Raw genomic sequence first — 19,601 nt, 5'->3', positions numbered from 1 at the left:
AAAAGTCAACAACAGAAAAATTCCAATTACCAAGCGTTTGGTAGTATGCAATCTTGACAAAGACTCATAGATTCTTATTTCAAATGCAAAATGTTAATTGTTGAAGCCTCGAATCCATTACTCAGTCAGCTTCATCGTTATATCATGACATGAAAACATTAGCTCTGATAAGTACATTTCATCTTCTGTGTTTTTTAACATTCCCTTTATTAAACTGGACAGATTGCAACCCATCAACTGTTCACCTACTAAAGTGACGTGCATTGCTTCTCGTTGCCGTGAAAGAGGCCTCAGATTTTGAGATTCTTTTATCTCCTAGATGGAGAATCGGAGACGGAAATTACATTTATGTACTTGTTCACCGTTTTTTCCCCTTTTTGTCATTCAATAAAGGGAAAAACGAACTTTGGATAGATGCACAGCACAGGGAAGGAACATGTAAAGCTAACAACCTATGACATAGGTGCCTTTCCTTCAAGGCCAGGGCCTTTTCTTGATCATCTTTCTATTCATTCTAGTCTGACTCTTTTTACTTTGTCCTCGTTAGAAATTCATTACAAATAGGTATATTCATTAATTGCCAAATCCCAATTTTTATTCTTACATTAAATTACAACTCGAAATTCCATCAAAATGATAAGTATTCACCTTTTCATCAGGTAAATAGATTCCCAAAACCAAACTACTCCCCTAATCACTTCAAGCTACACCTAATTTTAGTTTGAGCCAAGCTAGTGTCAGAAAATCAACTAAGCTGCATGATAATACCCTGCAGCCTAGTGGCACTCCAATTACTAGCCTTAAAAATACCGAACTGCCCAAACTAGAAACTACAGTCTCTCTCTTGCCTTCTACATTACAGTCTTCCCTTGAAATGTACTCTTTCGTTTCTAAACAACAAATCCACCAGCTCTCGATCGTTAACAGCCCACCCACAAAATATACGCTCTTTTTCCCTTTTTATTCTTCTTATACAAAAAGATCCTTCTTTTCCATGTTCCAACCCAAGTGAAGAAAACCATTTCTTGAACCAAATTTATCAAGCCAAAACAAAAACCCGAAATGGTGGAGACCTTGCCGGTTGGGCGGTTTCAGTTACAACAACATAGGCTGGAACTTAAGAGATGGGCTCCGGCATTCCTTTCTTCACATAAAACTCTATTTACTGTCCTCTGGATCGCGGCTTTCGCTTCGGTCTTTCTATGGCAACGGAATATTGTTGGGGGTGGGTTTTCGATATTCGGCAAAGCTGGACCCGGCCGGCCGATGCCCAAGACGCGGCCTTTCGCGCTTAATTTGACTGATTTTGGTGCGGTCGGGGATGGGGTCACGGTTAATACGGCAGCGTTTGAGAGGGCTGTCCTGGCGATCTCGAAGCTTGGGAAGAGAGGAGGTGCTCAGCTCAACGTGCCGCCTGGGAAGTGGCTTACGGCGCCGTTTAATCTCACTAGTCATATGACTTTGTTTCTAGCTGAGGATGCTGAGATTCTTGGAATCGAGGTTGGTTTTTTCCAACTAAACATCATATAAGATGGCGTAAATTTTAATTATTTTTTCTTAAATTGATCTAGTTGTTAAGTTCATGAGCTTAAGTATGTTTACCATTGGGTACTTAAAAAACAGTGAAAATGAATCTCAAACATGGTTTATTAACTAAACAAGCTAAGTCAAGCAAGCCTTTTTGTCAAGACAAGATTGGGGTTGTCACACTTATTATTTAACATATTAGGTTGATAGTTTGTTAATTGTGATGAAGGGGAACTTAGTGTGAGCATGTGTAATTAGGAGAATATATAATCGTTTTCAAGGTATTTATGTGAACCTTGAGGCTTGAGAGTATTATATTGCCAGTAATTTCTAGCTTGCGAGACATATTGGTATTAGTATAAGTTTTTGCCATCAGGTAATTTCTTGTGTTGAAGTTAGTTATTTGGCTGTTTTGATTAAACTTTTGGATTTTGGTGGGTTCATCTTGTGATTGTCGTATCACATTTACAATGTCTATTGCTAATTTTGGGCGTGTTCTCTTTAATGGTATTTTACAGGATGAGAGGCAATGGCCATTAATGCCTCCATTACCTTCATACGGATACGGAAGAGAGCATCATGGACCTCGGTACGGGAGTTTAATCCATGGCCAAAACCTCAAAGATGTTGTTATAACTGGTTAGTTTATTCACCTGCATCTGTAAGCAGAAATTTTAGTTTTTAAGTCATTTTGAAATATTTTCTTTTAAATTCATTGGACTTAGAAGGTGGCTTACACAATAGACCCTTTTTTATTGGTAAACTATGGCCTCTTTGAGCTCAAGCATTTTATGATTCTGAACTGTATCAAACTAGTCTCTATATGGTCTTTGGTCAAAGAATCACAGGGAACTTCATAGAATCTCTTTGACTGGAATCATGTTCTCATGTTTTAAAAATTCGAAGTCATTCATTTCAGCAATATAGTTGGTTGTTGTATAAAAGTAGTTTTTATGGGTCCATTAAGAACCTTAAATCAGTAAATCTATAATGGCCAATCATCTTCCCTTGGACTGCTCATTGAATTTTCAAATTTTAAGTCATTAAGAAATTGTCCTGCATAGCTGATAAACTATTCGTAATGTTGGTGAATATGACAGGAGATTTCAAGATGTTATTATTACCAATTAGCTATCATACAACAGAATCAGCCATTAACCACTTATAAGGTTTAAGCAATAATTATTGCAAACAACCTATATTTTGGATGTATCCATTGTGAATGAGGCAATTTGGCTATTCAAAGTAATAGCACATGAATTATTAGTGGCAGGTTGATGTCTAAACCTGTTTTCTGCATTCCTTATCAAAGTTTATAGTCTAGTACGTTATGCGACAACTTACACAAAACAGTTGCAAATTGATTCTTTTTTTTATTCTCTTTTTCTAATGGGAAATAAGTAGGAAAGAAGCAGTCTTGTTAAGGTTTTAGGTGAAGAAAAATTACCAGCTTGCTCTCTTTTGCTTCTTTTCTGATGCGTCTGTTATAAGCTGTGATGCCACACGCCAAATTGATGAAACAATCAATCAATCAATCATAGTCACTAAGGAAATCTAATTGGCTGCTAGCAACGCATATGATGTAGATTTGATTATTTGACTCTAAAATCTTAGAAGTTGGTTGAGTTTCTTGTGTATGTGTGCTTCTGGTAAATGAACACTGAGACCTTTGTTCTGTGTAAGACATTTATCACTGGCTGAGTCTGATTTACCCGTGTTTTTACAAATCAACAGGGCATAATGGTACCATAAATGGACAGGGTCAATCATGGTGGAAGAAGTATCGCCAAAAGCTACTCAATCACACCAGGGGTCCACTTGTGCAGATAATGTGGTCAAGTGATATTGTGATCTCTAATATAACCTTACGTGATTCTCCCTTTTGGACTTTTCATCCATATGACTGCAAGAATGTAACAGTCAGGAATGTTACCATCCTGGCTCCCATTTTTGAAGCCCCAAATACTGATGGAATTGATCCTGGTAAGTAGTCACTAAATATAAGATTTAAACTTTGTTAAAAAGAATATATAAGATTTAAACTTTGGTCTAAGAGAATTTATGGTAGCTAAGGCTCTGGACAGAATTGTCATTCATACTATGAATATTTTATTAGATATGTCCGTTCGACATGTAAATAGGAGAAAAAGGTGGATAGAGGGTTTCCTTTTTCCCTCTTTTTGGGGGAGAATTTGACCTCTCTCTCTCTCTCTCTCTCTCTGTACGCACACATAAAAGTCACTGATAAAGAAGCCTAGTAATGATCTATACATTTTTTGTGATTTGGCCAACTTACTTAGCAAGCTTGGTTGATAATCTGGAGAATAAATTCAAGGCTTTGAGGAGTAGTTGAAGCTGGATTGCGAAAGCTTAATCATGTCACAGAAGCAGGAAGCTGAAGATTTAGATATAGAATGTACAAATTTAGTATTCTGAACTGAAATCTATGAAATGTGTGGGCAAATTGCAACAAATTTGCTTTCACTGTTTTGTCTTTTGTCTCCTTCCCCCCAATACCTTTATGACACATACAAGAAAATTGACATTGTGTATACAGTTTTATAAATGGAGTGAACATCATATAATGCTGGCCTGCTCAAATCTTCACCTATGTACACCACATTTCTGCTTGTTTATTTGCTGTGGGGAAAAAAAAAAGATTAGTTCATTCTGAATGTGACTAATTTCAAATCATTTATGTCATAAACAGATTCATGTGATGATGTGGTAATCGAGGATTGCTACATAAGTGTTGGGGATGATGCAATTGCAATAAAGAGTGGCTGGGATCAATATGGCATATCTTATGGACGACCTTCAAGGAACATTCTTATCCGAAACCTCATTGTCCGCTCTATGGTCAGGTGAAGTTTCTTAAATTAGTCTTCCCCCAGCATCATGAACAATCTATTGCCTAATTGTTCTCATGTTTACAAAAAGTGGGGTTTCAAATAGCATGCATGCATAACATTTCTTGCAAACTTTTGATGCAAATAGATTCTCTGGTAAATAATTAAAGTTTCTAGATTTTTCTATTTATGTGTCCTTCCCCTTTTGTTGCATCACTGGACTTTTTGAATGTTTATCTGTGCATACGTGGTACCTCCTTTACTGATGTTTCCAGGGAACAGCTCTGCATTTTGAGTCGTCCCGAGTCTGAAATGGCTTGAACTCTTGCTTTCTAATCTAACTTATGAGAGAAACTATTTAGATTTTGTGATACTTCATCCAAACCTTCCTCTGCTTTTGCCTTCTATCTTTATTTCTCATGTAGTTAATAAAAAAGGCCAAATTTGTGCACTGTGGATGATTTAAAGTCAACAACCATAAATTACGAAACAACTAGGATAGAAACAAATCATCTTCTTGTGATTCATTGTTTTTCCTAAGCCGACTATTAGTCAATAACTATATGCTCTGGGCCAAATTTTGCAACATGTTTATACACAAGGGATGAATCATGATTTTGCTGTAGAGACAATCCCTAACATTATTGGAAAAAAAAAGAACCTGTAATTAGTTACTGGAATCTTGAAGATGTATTTAAATATTATTTTTATGACTTTGGCCCCATTTAGGTACAACATTTTTTCCCCTTTTACATTCAAGCAGGTCAAACTGTTAGAGTGGGGAAGTGATTCTCTTGTAACCCCTCTCTCTTCCAATTTCTTTTCCTGAATAGGACATGTAATCTGCTCTTGCGCCTTGTTCAAGGAAGGTACTGCTTAATTTGTAGTGTCAGCCTTTACTACCATCTCAGGGTGGTAAACAGTTGAACATACTTCATAACAAGTCATGAAATGGAAAATTATCTCTGAATCACCATCTAGAATGTGCTTTGTCTACTTTTTATCTGCCCCTAGCTGTGATTTGCATTTGGTAATTGCACATCTTCACTCTTCAGATACTAACTAAGATCTGCCTTGGCTGAATTGTGCCACAGTGCTGGCGTATCAATAGGCAGCGAGATGTCTGGTGGGGTATCTAATGTCACTGTGGAGAACCTCCTTGTCTGGAGTTCTCGGCGTGCAGTTCGAATCAAGACTGCTGTTGGAAGAGGTGGATATGTTAGACATATAACATACCGGAATCTGACATTTGATAATACCCGAGTTGGAATTGTTATTAAGACAGACTACAACGAGCACCCTGATGATGATTTTGACCGAAAGGCTCTGCCAATTCTTGAGGACATAAGCTTCATTGGGATACATGGTCAAGGAGTTCGTGTTCCTGTTCGAATACATGGTAGTGAAGATATTCCTGTGAGAAACGTGATGTTTAGGGATATGTCTGTGGGGATAACATATAAGAAGAAGCATATATTCCAGTGTTCCTTTGTTCAAGGCCGCGTAATAGGGACCATCTTCCCTGCTCCTTGTGAAAACCTTGATAGATACGATGAAGAGGAAAGACTTGTGAAGCGCTCAGGATCCCAGAATGTAACGGATATAGATTATGACATATGACAAGGTGGCAGGTCACAGTCTGCTGGGCCATTCTCCCTGGGATCAACGTTGAAAGGCTTAAAATTGTACGTCTGTAAGAGGTAATCTTGGAAAAACAAGGTTGGAGCAGTGGGGCTTGTTATTTCCTTCCATGTCCTTTTTGGCTCCACTTCTGTAATGTTTGATTGACGAAGTTTTGTACAGAAAATTTAAAGGAGCTTATACATTTCATCAGCCTACTGAGATTCAAATTCGTAGCGTGCTTTTAAGTTGTATCTTACATTCTCGATAAAAAGGCAGTCGAATCGGGGAATTAAGAGCAAGTTGAATGAGAATATGCTGGACCACTGGCTTTATTGTTATGCCAGGGCTGTGGTCAATAGTTTCGATTGAGCTATGTTATATTATTTACTCTACCCTTTTCTATGCTATGGCATATGAATATTCCACACACAGGCCATGGCAGAACACTTTATCTATTCGGACAAAGACAAGTCATGGAAATGTTTTAGCTCGGTAAGAGATCATTAAATTATAAATATAAGAGTTTATTATAATTAATTTAAGCACTACTCGAATTTACAATTTGTTCCTAAGCCCTTCAGTTTTGTTATTCGGGGATAATTGACACATTGGTTAAATAATTAAAAATAAAGCAGGATTATATTATATGTCGTTATGTAACTTGGGGAAGTAAATTATTTTACAGAAAAAAATTTCATGAATCTTGACGGTTTGAAAGGAAAAATATATCTTCTGTATAAAATCTTTTACGGATCAACAAATTCATAATATCTTTTTAAAGGTTAAACTTATTAATTCAATTTCTACTTTGCTATTAAAAAGTAGTAATTATAAGCTAATTTAATTACATCAAATTAAACCTATCCCGAGTTTGGTAGACCAAACATTAGACTCGTGTAAATCCACCAATTTAATTATCTTTCCATGTGGATGAATCGACCCACAGACAATCAAACTTATCTTGGTCTTCAACTCCATTATATACAAATTTTATAACATTATTACACTTTCAGGAACGATTTGGTAAGCTGTCATTTTCCAAACATTTTCCATGCCATTGAGCTGTTTCCCCATACCAATACCTAATTTAAATATATTCAATAAGTCAAAGCAGAAGAAAACAGAAAGCTCTTAGTTTCTCAGTCTATTTTGTCGACTTCATTATCAAAACCGTATACGTTGGGTAAATTATTTTTTAATTAACGTCTCAGACATTGTAGCTAGTATACTTAAATTAGTTATATGCTCCAACATAAATATTTTTTCCCCTTTTTTTTAATATTATTTCTCTGACATTTTATATTGTTTCTGCAATGACGAGGTGGTTTCAAAGACATGTTTATCCGGCTCTTAGTGCAGTTCAATGATTCGCTCCAGTGGTTGGTGTTTTGCAATAAGAAGCATTCAATCATTTTTGAATATTCAAAGCCCATAATAATATTGTTGATTGTAAATGTGCAGTACACGTTTTTAAATTGACAAACGAAGTTGCTTAGAAGGAGATATTTCGCTATAATTAAATGCTGGATTAGCTCATGGCTCAGCCAAAAACAAACCTGCAGCATGCTTAAACAATGACAGCAAATTACCTATTTGCTCATTTATATATTTAATTTTTTTTAAACAATTTTTATCTTAATCACTCAATCATTAAAAATTATCCATTGTTTGACGTGACTTTTCAAGTTAATTGATTTTAATCATGAGGATAGTATCATATAGTCGATTAATTAATAAGGATATGTCACATAATTAAAGTCAGTTGATGTGGAAAAAATCATATTAAATAAATATGTTTGTCAAAAATATAATTTAATTACTACTAATATATATATGTACACATATTTAATTTTTTTTATATTTTAATGAATTTACATATATAATTAATTATGACTGTATTATAATATAATTTTTATACGTTGAGACACTCGTAATGGTTGGATGTAAATTTCATATACTTTAATTGATAGCATTTCTTCTTCTATTTTTTTATTCCTAAAATAGATTTATAGCTATATTCTACCAAAATAATGGGAAAAAAAATGGAGAATTACAGGTTTAAAACTATCAGGTATCAACCGCTTCTCTAATTACATAAAAAGAGAAATGCGTTATATATAGACATCACTCACTAATTAGTTCATTTGCGGCTTGGGACTCAAACTTAGTGTATGGGTTTTCATTTTATTAAAATCAGAAATTAATAAGAACAGTTAGCGAATTGATTACCAAATTGGATAATGAATGTAGATACTAATATTATATATTAGTATAGATTATATAAATTAAAAACTTAATCAAAATGCGTATAGAAGGCTCTCTTAATAATTTCATACTATTTTTGTATGTAAAAATATATACAAATAGCCATTTTTCTAAAATTAATATATTTTTAAAAAATAAAATTTTTTAACAAAATATTATGTCGATAATGCTTACTTAATTAATCTGTCAATACACTATGAAAATTTCATCGCAAATTCAAACCACCGTATCCCTACTTATTAATGTCGGTAATAACCAATTCAAAATGTTCATAAATAGACTGACATTTAAGATATGGAACAGTGCCTCTCCAATGAATGTCCAAATCTCAACAAAACAAAAAATGGAACATGCGGCAATAAGTTTGATGTAATCGGAAACCTACTACGTACTATTACATCTACATGAAGGTGTAACAACCGCCGCACGTCTCCATTACAACCTTATGACCCCCACACTCTTTTATAGTCACGTGCGAAGAGCAGTAAGCTTCCATCCATAATTAAAGATAAACCCTATTAGAATTTGGGAAAAAAAAAAACAAAACAAAGGGTTTAAGGTGGCTCATCATGAAATCAAAAGCATGTTACATGTTTTACATTTCCTATACCAATAGTTGACCACTTTACGTTTAATGTTGATGGACCACTAGATTGGGACAGACAATAATCTTTTCAGTTTTTAGAGCAATGGCTGGAAGTTGGGTCAAATAACTATGTTGTTCTTGTTATAAAAAATTATACCTATTTCAGTTTCTCCTACAGCGACCACCTTCAATTTCTTGCATGCCACATCTAGCTAACGGCATATGTAGGGAAGGGAGCCTTTTTTTTTTTGGGGGGGGGGGGGGGGCGGGGAACCCCGGGGGAGGAGGGGGAGGGGGAACCCCGCAAGTTTTACATAGTGAAATTGTCTTTTATTTTTTTTACCAATTGAACAGTGCATGGGGTTGGTAATATTTTTTTTAGAGATGTTATTTGATAGAGATGAAATATGACTATGACATTGATCTCACCTGACCAGTGACCAGCCCCCTTGCTTGCATGCAGCATTGATTTGGTAATCAAATTGGGGGGGTTATGAGCCGATTAGGTGGGTAAAGGATCAACAATTGGTTGATGACTTTAATTAGGGAGAATTAAGCTGCAGATCTTTTAAGATTATGAGAAAAGATTTTGCCATGATTAGCATCATTTGATGGCAAAACTAGTGGGTAATGAGAGGATATTATACCAACCACTAAAACTCACATGTAAACAACAATCTTAAAGAGGAAACAAACACAAAACCAACAGCTTGCAATTAAGTTAAAAATATATACCCCATGCACTGCAGAGAAACATCATTGAAAATCTTTGGGTGTTTGCCTAATTGCACCTGTTTTTAATTTTCTTTTTAAATAAAAGGTTTGTCCCCAGGTGGCCCATCAACCTTAATCTGGATTTCTGTGGGGGAGGAACATCACATGGGATGGGAGTCTTTCAGTTCGAGCCTACCGTTTATATCTTTGCAATTAAAGTTTGAATGAATGTCACTCTCACTTAAAATTGACAGATCTGACCCTTGCAAAAGCAACCATTAAATTGAAGGATTGTTACTCTTTTTTACTGGGATTTACGAATCAGGCTCTGGACATGCACAAATCTCCTAGATTTGAGTGCTTTGAAGAGTACAGCATCCCTGGATTTTCAGACTGAGCGTCCATCTTGCTTTTATTTGTACTACTAGCTTTTCAACATAGGACTACTGCTATCCTTCTGCCCTGTAATTAACAGCGTACTTCTTACTTCTCTCTCTCTCTCTCTCTCTCTCTCTCTCTCTCTCTCTCTCGTTGTTGCTTTTCAACGTACGATAACTTCTTACTATATGTTCGTTGAATTTCAAGCAATTAAGATATTATCTCTCTCATTATTTTTGCTTTTATTTAATTGTTATATTAAAATTTTAAATTTTTTTCTTATAAAATTGATTTTTATGTCTATTAATGTAAAAAATAATAAAAATAAATTTGAAATATACAAAATAATACTATTATTAAAAAATGTATGTAATTTTAAAATGTCTAAAAACAAGAAAGACGAACAAAAATGATAGAACAAAAGAAGTTCTAATTAATATAGAACTTAAACTTATCTAATGTCATAACTATGGAAGAGACATTACTAGTATGTTTCTTTAATCAGACTCCCAACTTTACTTCAAAGACTTTGAGAAAATTATAATACAATTTTGTAATATTCACTTGTATTGGTAGATAAATATTTTTATTTGGACAGTTAGCAATTTATTTATTAAAGGAACAGAAAAGAAAACCCGTTATAAAGGCAAAAAATTAAAAAACAAAACAGAAAAATGGTGACAACTACTAATTATAGTTAACTGTAGTTAAACTTAAATTTCTGACTACATGATTAAGAGTTGAAAAATGTTTTGTGTTCAAATTACACACTTTTCTCGTATAATAAAACTTAAGTTCAAATAATTAGATGTATAAGAATTTGGATAAATTTAAGTGCTACTTGATAAACTGAAAAAATCAAATATTGAATATTTAAGTACAGAATTTTATACTTTGGAAAAAATTAAATATTGAATTGTTATTGGAAAAATCGTTTGACATTCTATTGAAAATTAAGAACTAAATAGATTTTTTCTTGATTTTTTTAATATTCTACGTTAACAAAAGTTAAAAAAAAAATATAGTTGAGAGGAAAATTTATAAGGTTTTTTTTTCTTTTTAAAGATTGTTACCTATCCATGGAGGATAGGATAGACCCACCCTAGCTTGTTCATCCATGGAAGAAGGAAAATTTATAAGGTTAATGTAATTAAATCACAAAATTTTCCCTACCAAACTCATTGAAAAAAAGTTTAACTATATAAAATTTTCATTTTCAATGGTTTAAAATATTTTGATAGTTTATCAAACACACCCTTAGTATATAATTGAGGTGCATTGTTTTTGAAAAAATAAAAAAGGATAAAATTCACAACTTGTAAATGAAAAAAAATAAGATTGAAAGTAAATGGAGAGCAATGTTTTAAAAATTGAATCAAATGGACTGGCCGGATCGATTCAATTGAAAATTGATGGTCAATTCAACTCGAGAGTAGTCGAAACATTGAAAATAGCTAAAAAAACAAACGAGTCATTTGAATTAAAAAATTGATTGAGTTAAAAAAAATTTGTAATAGATATTTAATCGACCACAATTTTAGACCTTTCTGGACCAATCCATGAATCCCGTAAGCGCACTCACAATAATTAACTAAAAACCCAATCCCAAGGTTTAATTTAGGGTATTGTACTATTATATTGAGTTTTTATGTTTGATTTGTCTTTTAAATATGTTTTTCTATTAATATCATATCGTTTTCAATTTGTTCTGATTATTCTGAAAATATATGGAAATTTAATATTTGTCAGCATATTGGGCCGAAGGGTTGAAGCGAAAACCGGTTACCTCAACCGGCTGAGCTGTGATGCGATGATTAAAACGTTAATGGAGACTGGAGAGAGAGAGCTCACGCTTTTAACATGAGGGCAGTCCCCTAATAGCCCAACTCAAAAAGGATTTTTGTTGGTATGATGCCGTAATTTTCCACAAATAGAAGGGTGTTTCGTCAGTAAGCACCAGAGCCGACACGCCAATCACGTGTTCGGTACTCCACCCCTTTTTTTACAGGACGTCGGGAGTCGAGTCGCCCGTGACTCTTTCCCCCGCCCCCTAAAATTTCTTCTTCGTGTCTTTCTCTTTATGTTTTTTTGTTTTCCGATTAAATATATTTTACATAATTCTCGATTACTGTACAAAAACGTGGGGACCATTAATGTCAAAGAAAATTAAAAAAAAAAAGAAAGAAGAAAAAGGCGGCAATTCTCATGTCACCTTCACGAGAAAAATGTTCTCTCGTCGGCCACGTGTATCTTTAAGCTTTGCCAAGCGGTGTGAGTGCATGTGCACCCACAACCAACCATGTCCTTCTCTCTCTATCTCTCCGCGTTTCTCACACGAGTTTGACTCTTCCCTTTTTTAAAAAAAAGAAATTCAAAATTGTTTGTCACAACATCCCAATTTTAATTTTGTTTTAAAAAAATACCAAAATTATCAATTTAAAGTACAATCCAATTAATTTGTAAGAAACATTACAATAAAGACAAACTTTTATAATTAGGAAACTTCACTTAAATTTTAATCTTATCTTATTCACTCGTAAAATAAAAAATAATAATATACTATAAAGCAACATGCCAAATGAGAAGAAAAAGAGAAGTTCAAAATTAAGCACAATAAAGTCATTACCAATTTGTTATTGATCAAAGCATTACTGTCACATGATATAACTTTACGTCATTTAATTGTCAAGAAAGAAAGAAAACGACTTTACACTATTTAATTATTGATAAATACCATTTATTAATGTTGTGGTAAACTTTAGTGGTACCCTTGGAATAATTAAATTCTGTGACAAAAATAATTGAATTCTGAATAATCTAAATGCTCCTAATAGATCAAATTAGATTAGCTAGCATGTCCCAATGCATTTTGTTAATTATTAACGGCACTAAACTTCATTTATTAAAACATTAAATATTCCCTTGTCCAAAATAAGAAAAAAAAATATACGACCAATAGTCTATCGTATATCTTATAGATTTGTAAAGATATTTACTTGTGGTGGGATGACAATTGACAATGATAAGAAAAGGGAAAAAAAATCACATGAAAAATGACTAGAGATACAAAAATGGGAATAGGAGCAGAATATCCTAGCTCCTTCCCACTCAAAGTTGCACCCTCCAATTGGGGAAAGGGAGAATCCCCACGCGGGATTGCCATCGACTGGGGATTTACGCGTGTCGGGATGTTATTGGGAGAAGGAACGTGCACTTGCCGCTTGCTTTTCTGAGGAACGAAGGAAGGGGAAGGGCGGTGTTTTTGTGGTTGCATCTGTTTTGTGGCGCCCACTTTGGTCGTATTTCTCACCTGCGCGACGGTACGTAAGAGAAAGCATTTGTTGAAATTTAATTAAAGAACAAAAAGGCCAAAGGAAAGCCACACCTAACGCCGTTTTCTTTAACGCCGTTTTGGTGAGTGGTATGGGTATTAGTTTATTGTTTATTCAACTTTAATTAAGGTGCTTAAAGAGGTGAGCTGTTTTACAGAAATACCCTCGTGTGACTTTACCACGTTTCTTATGACCGTGTTTGGCTGATGGGTTAGAAATGGTACAACAAAGGTGGTTTGGGTGTTGGTCCAAAAACAGAAATGTTGAAATTGAGTCAATAAATATGGGCTAAGGAAAACTTAACCACTTCTAGAATAAAAAAAAAAAAGCATGTTTCCAGCATGAGACAATGGTTAAATGGTAAATGTATTAAATGAAAACTTAACATGAAAAATGGGTTACATTGGTACCTTTTCATGTAAACATTTGTATATTTATAATAGTATTTTGTTTTTGTTTTGTTTTTAAAGTAGTTTTTGTATATAAATTTATACATTATTATCATTTTATTGAAAGATTAATCTAAAAAATTTAATAAGCACTTATGATTTTAGGTATTTAATTAATAATTAGGGACCACATGAAAATAATAAGTCACATTTTTTAATTTATGAAATTCAAGTTGATTGAAAATCTTAAAACTAATAAAAGTAATTTTTTTGTCTTTCATTTTTATAGAAGTTAATTAGGGCCGCAAACAAATACGCCCCTTTCCGTATACGGACACAAAGGTAAATTCACGACATGTATTAAAAGTTAGCTTGAAATATCGGACAACATGTCGAAAAGGAACACGGACACCGGCGATGACGAAAAAATACACACAAATGTAACAGAGGAGAAAAGAAAAGAAATAAAAGAACACGTGTTTGAAAAACCAAACAAGCGAGACAATAAAATATTGAAGCACCCTCTCGAAGCTGCAAAAATCAAGCTTAAAAAAGCCCCATTTATTCCTCGTGCTTTTAACTCACCTCCCTTCAGCTTTTCAGAGATAAAAACCATATCTCCCTTCTTCTTCTTCCCATCCTCCGCCTCCTCCTCATATAAAATAAAATTTCTCTTCTTTTAGCTAAACGTCACAATTTCAAACAGATCCTTATTGCAGCTCTAAGTTCAAAGATTGAGGTATTCGGTTCCGAATCATTCTCTGAAAACCCAAACGAGCAAAAGGGGTAAACAGTTGAATTTTGTTTTTCCGAAAGTATGTCTTGTTCACCGGAATTCATGGGTCAGAAATCGGCGAGGTCACCGGATAAGCCAAGCTTTACTCAAACTTGTAGCTTGTTGAGTCAGTACTTGAAGGAGAAAGGTAGCTTCGGAGATCTAACTCTGGGAATGACATGCAACGTGGAAGCTAATGGTAAGTTCCTTATTTCTTTGCTTGTCTTTAATTTTTTTTTCTTCTTTGTGGAGTTTTGGGCTGACGAGGAACACAGAAGAGCTGAGAAAGAATAAATGAATTAGAATTTCGGGTTTTGTTTTTTCATATATTTATGTTTGTCTAAGTTTTCAAAGACGAAACTTGATTTAAAGCTGGCTATATAAATAAAACTCAATTATGCCTTGTTCTTTCGCTTTTACTTTTACGTCTCTTTTTAGCTGGATAAGCGTTTTGAAATTCAAATACTTGAAGCGGTTTAATCAAATTAAGCCTCGACTAATGATTTTTTTGTCTGTAATTTTAGCAAAATTTGTTTTTTTTTTTGTCTAATTTCAGATCCGCAAAATCAGATTTGCAAATTGACATATTCAATCTTTAATTTTTCAAACAGTCAGAAAACGTGCCCTTTATTCTCTCGGTCTCCCTGGAAGTTCTCACTTTGAAAATTTGTTTTGAAAAAGAAAAAAGATATGTAAAGAAGAAATATACCATGTGCGTGATCCACAAAGTTCCAATTCTTGGGGGAGGATGGGGATTTGAAGTTTGTGTTTATATGTTTTTGGAGCAAAATTCCGTTGAGATAATCCCTTCGATTTATATTCTGTTGGCAAAATACCCGCTTTTAGATCTCAGTAAACTGGACAGGATCATTGAATTTTCATTATAAATAGCCACTACTTCTGTTCCTGAAACACAAGTGTTTAAAGTATTAAAGGTAGTTTAATACAGTGTTTCACTCTAATGTATCATCTTCTTTATGGATATGTTGTAGGGACACCGGAGACCCTGCGTCCTACCATGAATTTGTTTCCTGTCAATGAGAACTCGGGTGATGTTAGTGGCCGAAACCTTGCAGCTGCTCGGAACTTGAGATCCATGGATTTGTTCCCTCAGCAAGCTGGTTTTTCATCACCAGCTTCTAAGGATGATGGTCTGAAAAGGGTTGATTCTAGTGTTAACAGCATGAACAAATCTGCCGCAGGGGAGCCTCAAACTGCACAGATGACTATCTTTTATGGTGGACAAGTGATTGTGTTCAATGATTTTCCAGCTGACAAAGCTAAGGAAATCATGCTTTTAGCTAGCAAGGGAAGCTCCCAAAACAACAGCTTCAACCCCAATCCTGCCAAGACAAATGTCTCCTTTACTTCTAGCATTGCTAGAAGTCCAGTTGAACCTGTCGTTGGAGTTCCTCCTACCTCAAATGTGGTTCCTAATTTCATAAACAATGCAACTCAAGAATGCATTCAATCTGCTCAGCGACCCATTCCTGGCGGTAATTCTCATATTCCACTCTAGTTTTTTTCAACGGAGAACATAGGAAGATGAAATCATGCTTCATGTTTTCATGTTTTATATAGGGGTTCTTATTACTTTTTGTCTATTGCAGATCTACCAATTGCAAGGAGAGCTTCACTCCATCGGTTCCTAGAGAAGAGAAAGGATAGGTAGGCATCCAGAGATCAATATAGGAAATTACATTTTAAAATCTATTGTAACTTCTGTTGACGTAGGTGATTGGAGTCAAAATTTTTTTGGTGTCCTGACATATAGGCCATAGCTTGATTGCTTGTGATTCATGTACGGAGGGCTGAGACAGTCCTGCTATTCTTTTATTTTTTATCAAAATCTTTCAATTTTATCAGGAAATTTGAGAAAAGAAGGGGGGTTGTAATTGGTGGGTTTATAGGATTGAGTCTTCCCTTTTGGGATTGGCACCATAAATTGTTGTATTGACTAATAAGTTAATAAAATTAGAGCCTATGTTCCTTTGTCTAAAATTTTTGGGCCAGAGAGATAGTCCTCTAAACTTTTTGAGTTAATTTATTGACGTTGATATCCTTTATGATCATTTACAGGATCACCACAAGAGCACCGTATCAGATAAGTAGCTCCAGGGCATCTCCTTCCAAGCCAGGCGACAGCATGTCTTGGCTGGGTTTGGCCGCTCAATCACCGCAGTAGTCTGTCAAGTATTCATTTTTGAGGCTTTTCTGAAGCCTGCTATCCCTTTTTTTTTTTTTCAGCAGGTTCAAGCCTGCTGTTTCCTTAGCTGTCTATTTCTGCTTCTAGTTTCAGCTCTGACGAGCCCTCTTAGATCCTAACTGTCAATCAAATCTCACTATTAATTAGTTTCTTGTAATTATTTTTTATTAAGAAAATTTTAGTTGATGTTAATTTTGAATGAAAATTTTGGTGTTACATGATGGCTATGTTACTTCCTTGCATGAACAATTGCTGCTGACGAGTATTTGATAACTCGGACCAAAAGAATGTGTTAAAAATTTGAGCTATGAAATGTTGCAAGGTGTGAACTATGAACTTGCTATAGAAATATAAGCAGCAGAAGTTTTTTAATCTGAAATTTTAGTGTAATGTGAATGGGGAATTGGGGATACAGCCGACGTTAACCAAGTCTTGAACCCAATATCAAATCACCATGACAACCAAAGTCTTATCATCACTACTTTATTACCATAATCATGCTGCTTTATGGATCTTGCCCTGTGTATTATCATATGCATCCACTTTGGGTTTCTGTTGTTTGATTGAAAGCTATTCTGAAAAAAGACTCATCTGTTTTCAAACAAACCCGAATGACATTGCAAACTTTCCAATTCTACCAGCTAAGCAATCATTCAGCTAAAAGACTCTGAGATAATCCGATTATAAACCTGTCTCCACGGTCGGTCGGTCGGAGAAACTGTTCCTCGTTGATTTATGTTTACTTGAATTAGTGAATTCTTGACATTATACAACTTTGAAAGAAGCTTTTACCATGTCAAACCCATGGCCATGCAATACCTGTGATGTGCAAATTTTCCTTTTCTTTTCCTCAAACAAGAGTATCTTCCATTTAAAAATCTCAACAAACACGCGTATTGAAGAGACTTTGAACACGCAAATGACACTAAATAATTAAAAAATTAAAAAAAAAAAAGAACCCAAGGGGTCTAGTTGTATCTAGTCCACATACAGAAGGCAAGCAGAGAAAAAGATTATAGTAGCTTTCATGATTGTGTACCTCCCTTGTGAACCCCCAAATTTTAACTATAAATATTCAAAAGTAGACTCCAAAATTCTTCACGTTGTTCACGACTACTCACTCTACATTATACAAATATTTATAGTATATTTATTCAGTATTTAATATCATCACGACTGAAGAGAGAGACAGAGAGAGAGAAAAAGGGCAACCCAGGTGGTGGTGGTGGACAAGTACACTATTTATACCTTGTTTTGGCATCACATGCCATGTTGAAGAATGGTAGGGTAGGTTTATAATTTGACTCGTTCAATTCTCTTTCAATTTTTTCGGTTTGTGATTTCAATATTTCACACACATATATTTATATATTATCACGCGTTTGCTTTGCTTGTTTCCCTACTCTTCAATCACACAGAAGAGTCAAGTGTTCCTTTCTGGTGGGATCCCACGTTTACAGGTATTGCGTTGCAGCAGCCAGGTATTATACCGAAAAGAAAAAGAGGGAGGGGGGAGAGAAATCAGAAAAAATTAGGTGAGTGGTCCAAAAGATTATTCAATCATGATTTTCTTAGCATTTACTTGACCACTGCTTCCCCAAGAAGGGAGCCATTTTTTGATCAGGTCGTTTTGTATTATAATTATAATTCCCATACTAAAATGATGAATGAAAATGGGTTTTATGTGTGGTCAAAGATTCAGGGGTAAAAAGGATAAGAGTTTCTTCTTTCACTTGCATTTTTAATCTGAAACCCTCTTTGCAACTGCAAACTAGGATAGAAAAGAGTGAGAGAGTATCATTTCGCTCTCATGATCATTGGCATTTGGTAATGATAAGAAGAAACTTATAATCAAATATGCTTTTCTTGTCCTTGAAAGGGTGTAATCTGTGGGCTTAGGTAATGAGAAACAGGAGGGGTTGGACCTTTTATTCGTTTCCTCACCCGGACAAGACAAGGCATCTTTTGGTTATATATATATATTATAAGAAAAAATGTTGAGAAATGACATTTTTTTGATAAAGATATTTTAAAAGTAATTATCAAAATAAATTTAATTATTTTTAATCATATTTAGTTATGATTTAACGAAAATATCTTTTAAACTATTTCAAATAAATTAAATTATTCATTATAATTTTTCCTTATTTCTCTCCATTTGTGCTTCGAATTTCTCTCTCACTATCCCAGTCTCTCAAATTTTATCGATCTCTTTGTTCGGTATGCATCTGCTATGCTTTCGATTTTTCTCTCCCGCGTTTTTAGATTTCTCTTTCTTACACTTTTAAAACACCAAGCAATAGTTTTGACGTGTTTTGGTTGGTGGCTATTTGAAAAATTCATTTTTAGGTATTTTGGATAATACTAAAACGATAGAAATAATCACAAATGTATGAAATAACTTTTAATTGAATCAATTCAAGACCTAGATACCAATAAACTCAAAATTTTGAAATTTCTAAATCTAAGTTTTCAAAGAATTTTTTTTTATTTTTAGTCAAAGTAGGTATTTTAAATAAAAAAATATTTGTATTTTGATTTATGAAAACATGTTAGAAACACTTTAATATGTGCCAAATTGTAAAAAAAAAAAAATTGAGAGGATTTGAAGTTTTGGTTCGTAAGTAACAACAACATTTTAAGTATTAAAGTGTAACAAAATATTTTTGAATATGTCGTGTAACAACAATATTTTTTCAACATGGCGTGTAGCAACATTTTTTAATCATGACGTGTAACATATTTTTTTACATGGCATGTAACGACAATATTTTTTTTCAACATGGCATGTAACAACATAATCATGACTTATCACAAGTTTTTGTACATGACGTGTAACAAATTAATCATAACTTGTCACAGGTTTTTGTAGTTGGCTTATCACATATTTTTGTACATAGCATGTAACACGCTAATCATGGTTTGTCACAGGTTTTTGTATATGGCGTGTCACATAT

The 19,601-nt window shown here is 34.2% G+C and overlaps 2 protein-coding genes across 2 annotated transcripts; both read left to right on the top strand.

The window, feature by feature from the left end:
• Window positions 1–797: 797 nt before the first annotated feature.
• On the top strand, window positions 798–6,368 carry LOC18588250 (Pectin lyase-like superfamily protein). The gene is made up of 5 exons (XM_007012533.3): window positions 798–1,500; window positions 2,046–2,166; window positions 3,262–3,510; window positions 4,238–4,391; window positions 5,471–6,368. The coding sequence occupies exons 1-5, from the start codon at window positions 1,063–1,065 to the stop codon at window positions 5,994–5,996; spliced, it is 1,488 nt and encodes a 495-aa protein (XP_007012595.3). The 5' UTR covers window positions 798–1,062; the 3' UTR covers window positions 5,997–6,368.
• Window positions 6,369–14,205: 7,837 nt separating this feature from the next.
• Window positions 14,206–16,860, top strand: JAZ1 (jasmonate-zim-domain protein 1). Its single transcript, XM_007012532.3, has 4 exons — window positions 14,206–14,637; window positions 15,431–15,934; window positions 16,049–16,106; window positions 16,518–16,860. Exons 1-4 carry the CDS (start codon window positions 14,481–14,483, stop codon window positions 16,621–16,623), a joined length of 825 nt encoding a protein of 274 aa, XP_007012594.3. The 5' UTR covers window positions 14,206–14,480; the 3' UTR covers window positions 16,624–16,860.
• Window positions 16,861–19,601: the final 2,741 nt, after the last annotated feature.

This window comes from Theobroma cacao, chromosome 9 (assembly GCF_053813885.1).
Source record: "Theobroma cacao isolate CCN51 chromosome 9, ASM5381388v1, whole genome shotgun sequence".
In the NCBI taxonomy this organism is placed as follows: domain Eukaryota; kingdom Viridiplantae; phylum Streptophyta; class Magnoliopsida; order Malvales; family Malvaceae; genus Theobroma; species Theobroma cacao.
Note: the sequence above shows the minus strand (reverse complement) of the source record. Positions and strands in the feature narration are given on the sequence as shown.

Coding starts and splice junctions, on each gene's coding strand:
- LOC18588250 (XM_007012533.3), top strand. CDS start 1,063: ATGGTGGAGACCTTGCCGGTTGGGCGGTTTCAGTTACAACAACATAGG. Junction 1,501..2,045: donor CTGAGATTCTTGGAATCGAG/GTTGGTTTTTTC, acceptor GGTATTTTACAG/GATGAGAGGCAATGGCCATT. Junction 3,511..4,237: donor TACTGATGGAATTGATCCTG/GTAAGTAGTCAC, acceptor TGTCATAAACAG/ATTCATGTGATGATGTGGTA.
- JAZ1 (XM_007012532.3), top strand. CDS start 14,481: ATGTCTTGTTCACCGGAATTCATGGGTCAGAAATCGGCGAGGTCACCG. Junction 15,935..16,048: donor TCAGCGACCCATTCCTGGCG/GTAATTCTCATA, acceptor TGTCTATTGCAG/ATCTACCAATTGCAAGGAGA. Junction 16,107..16,517: donor CTAGAGAAGAGAAAGGATAG/GTAGGCATCCAG, acceptor GATCATTTACAG/GATCACCACAAGAGCACCGT.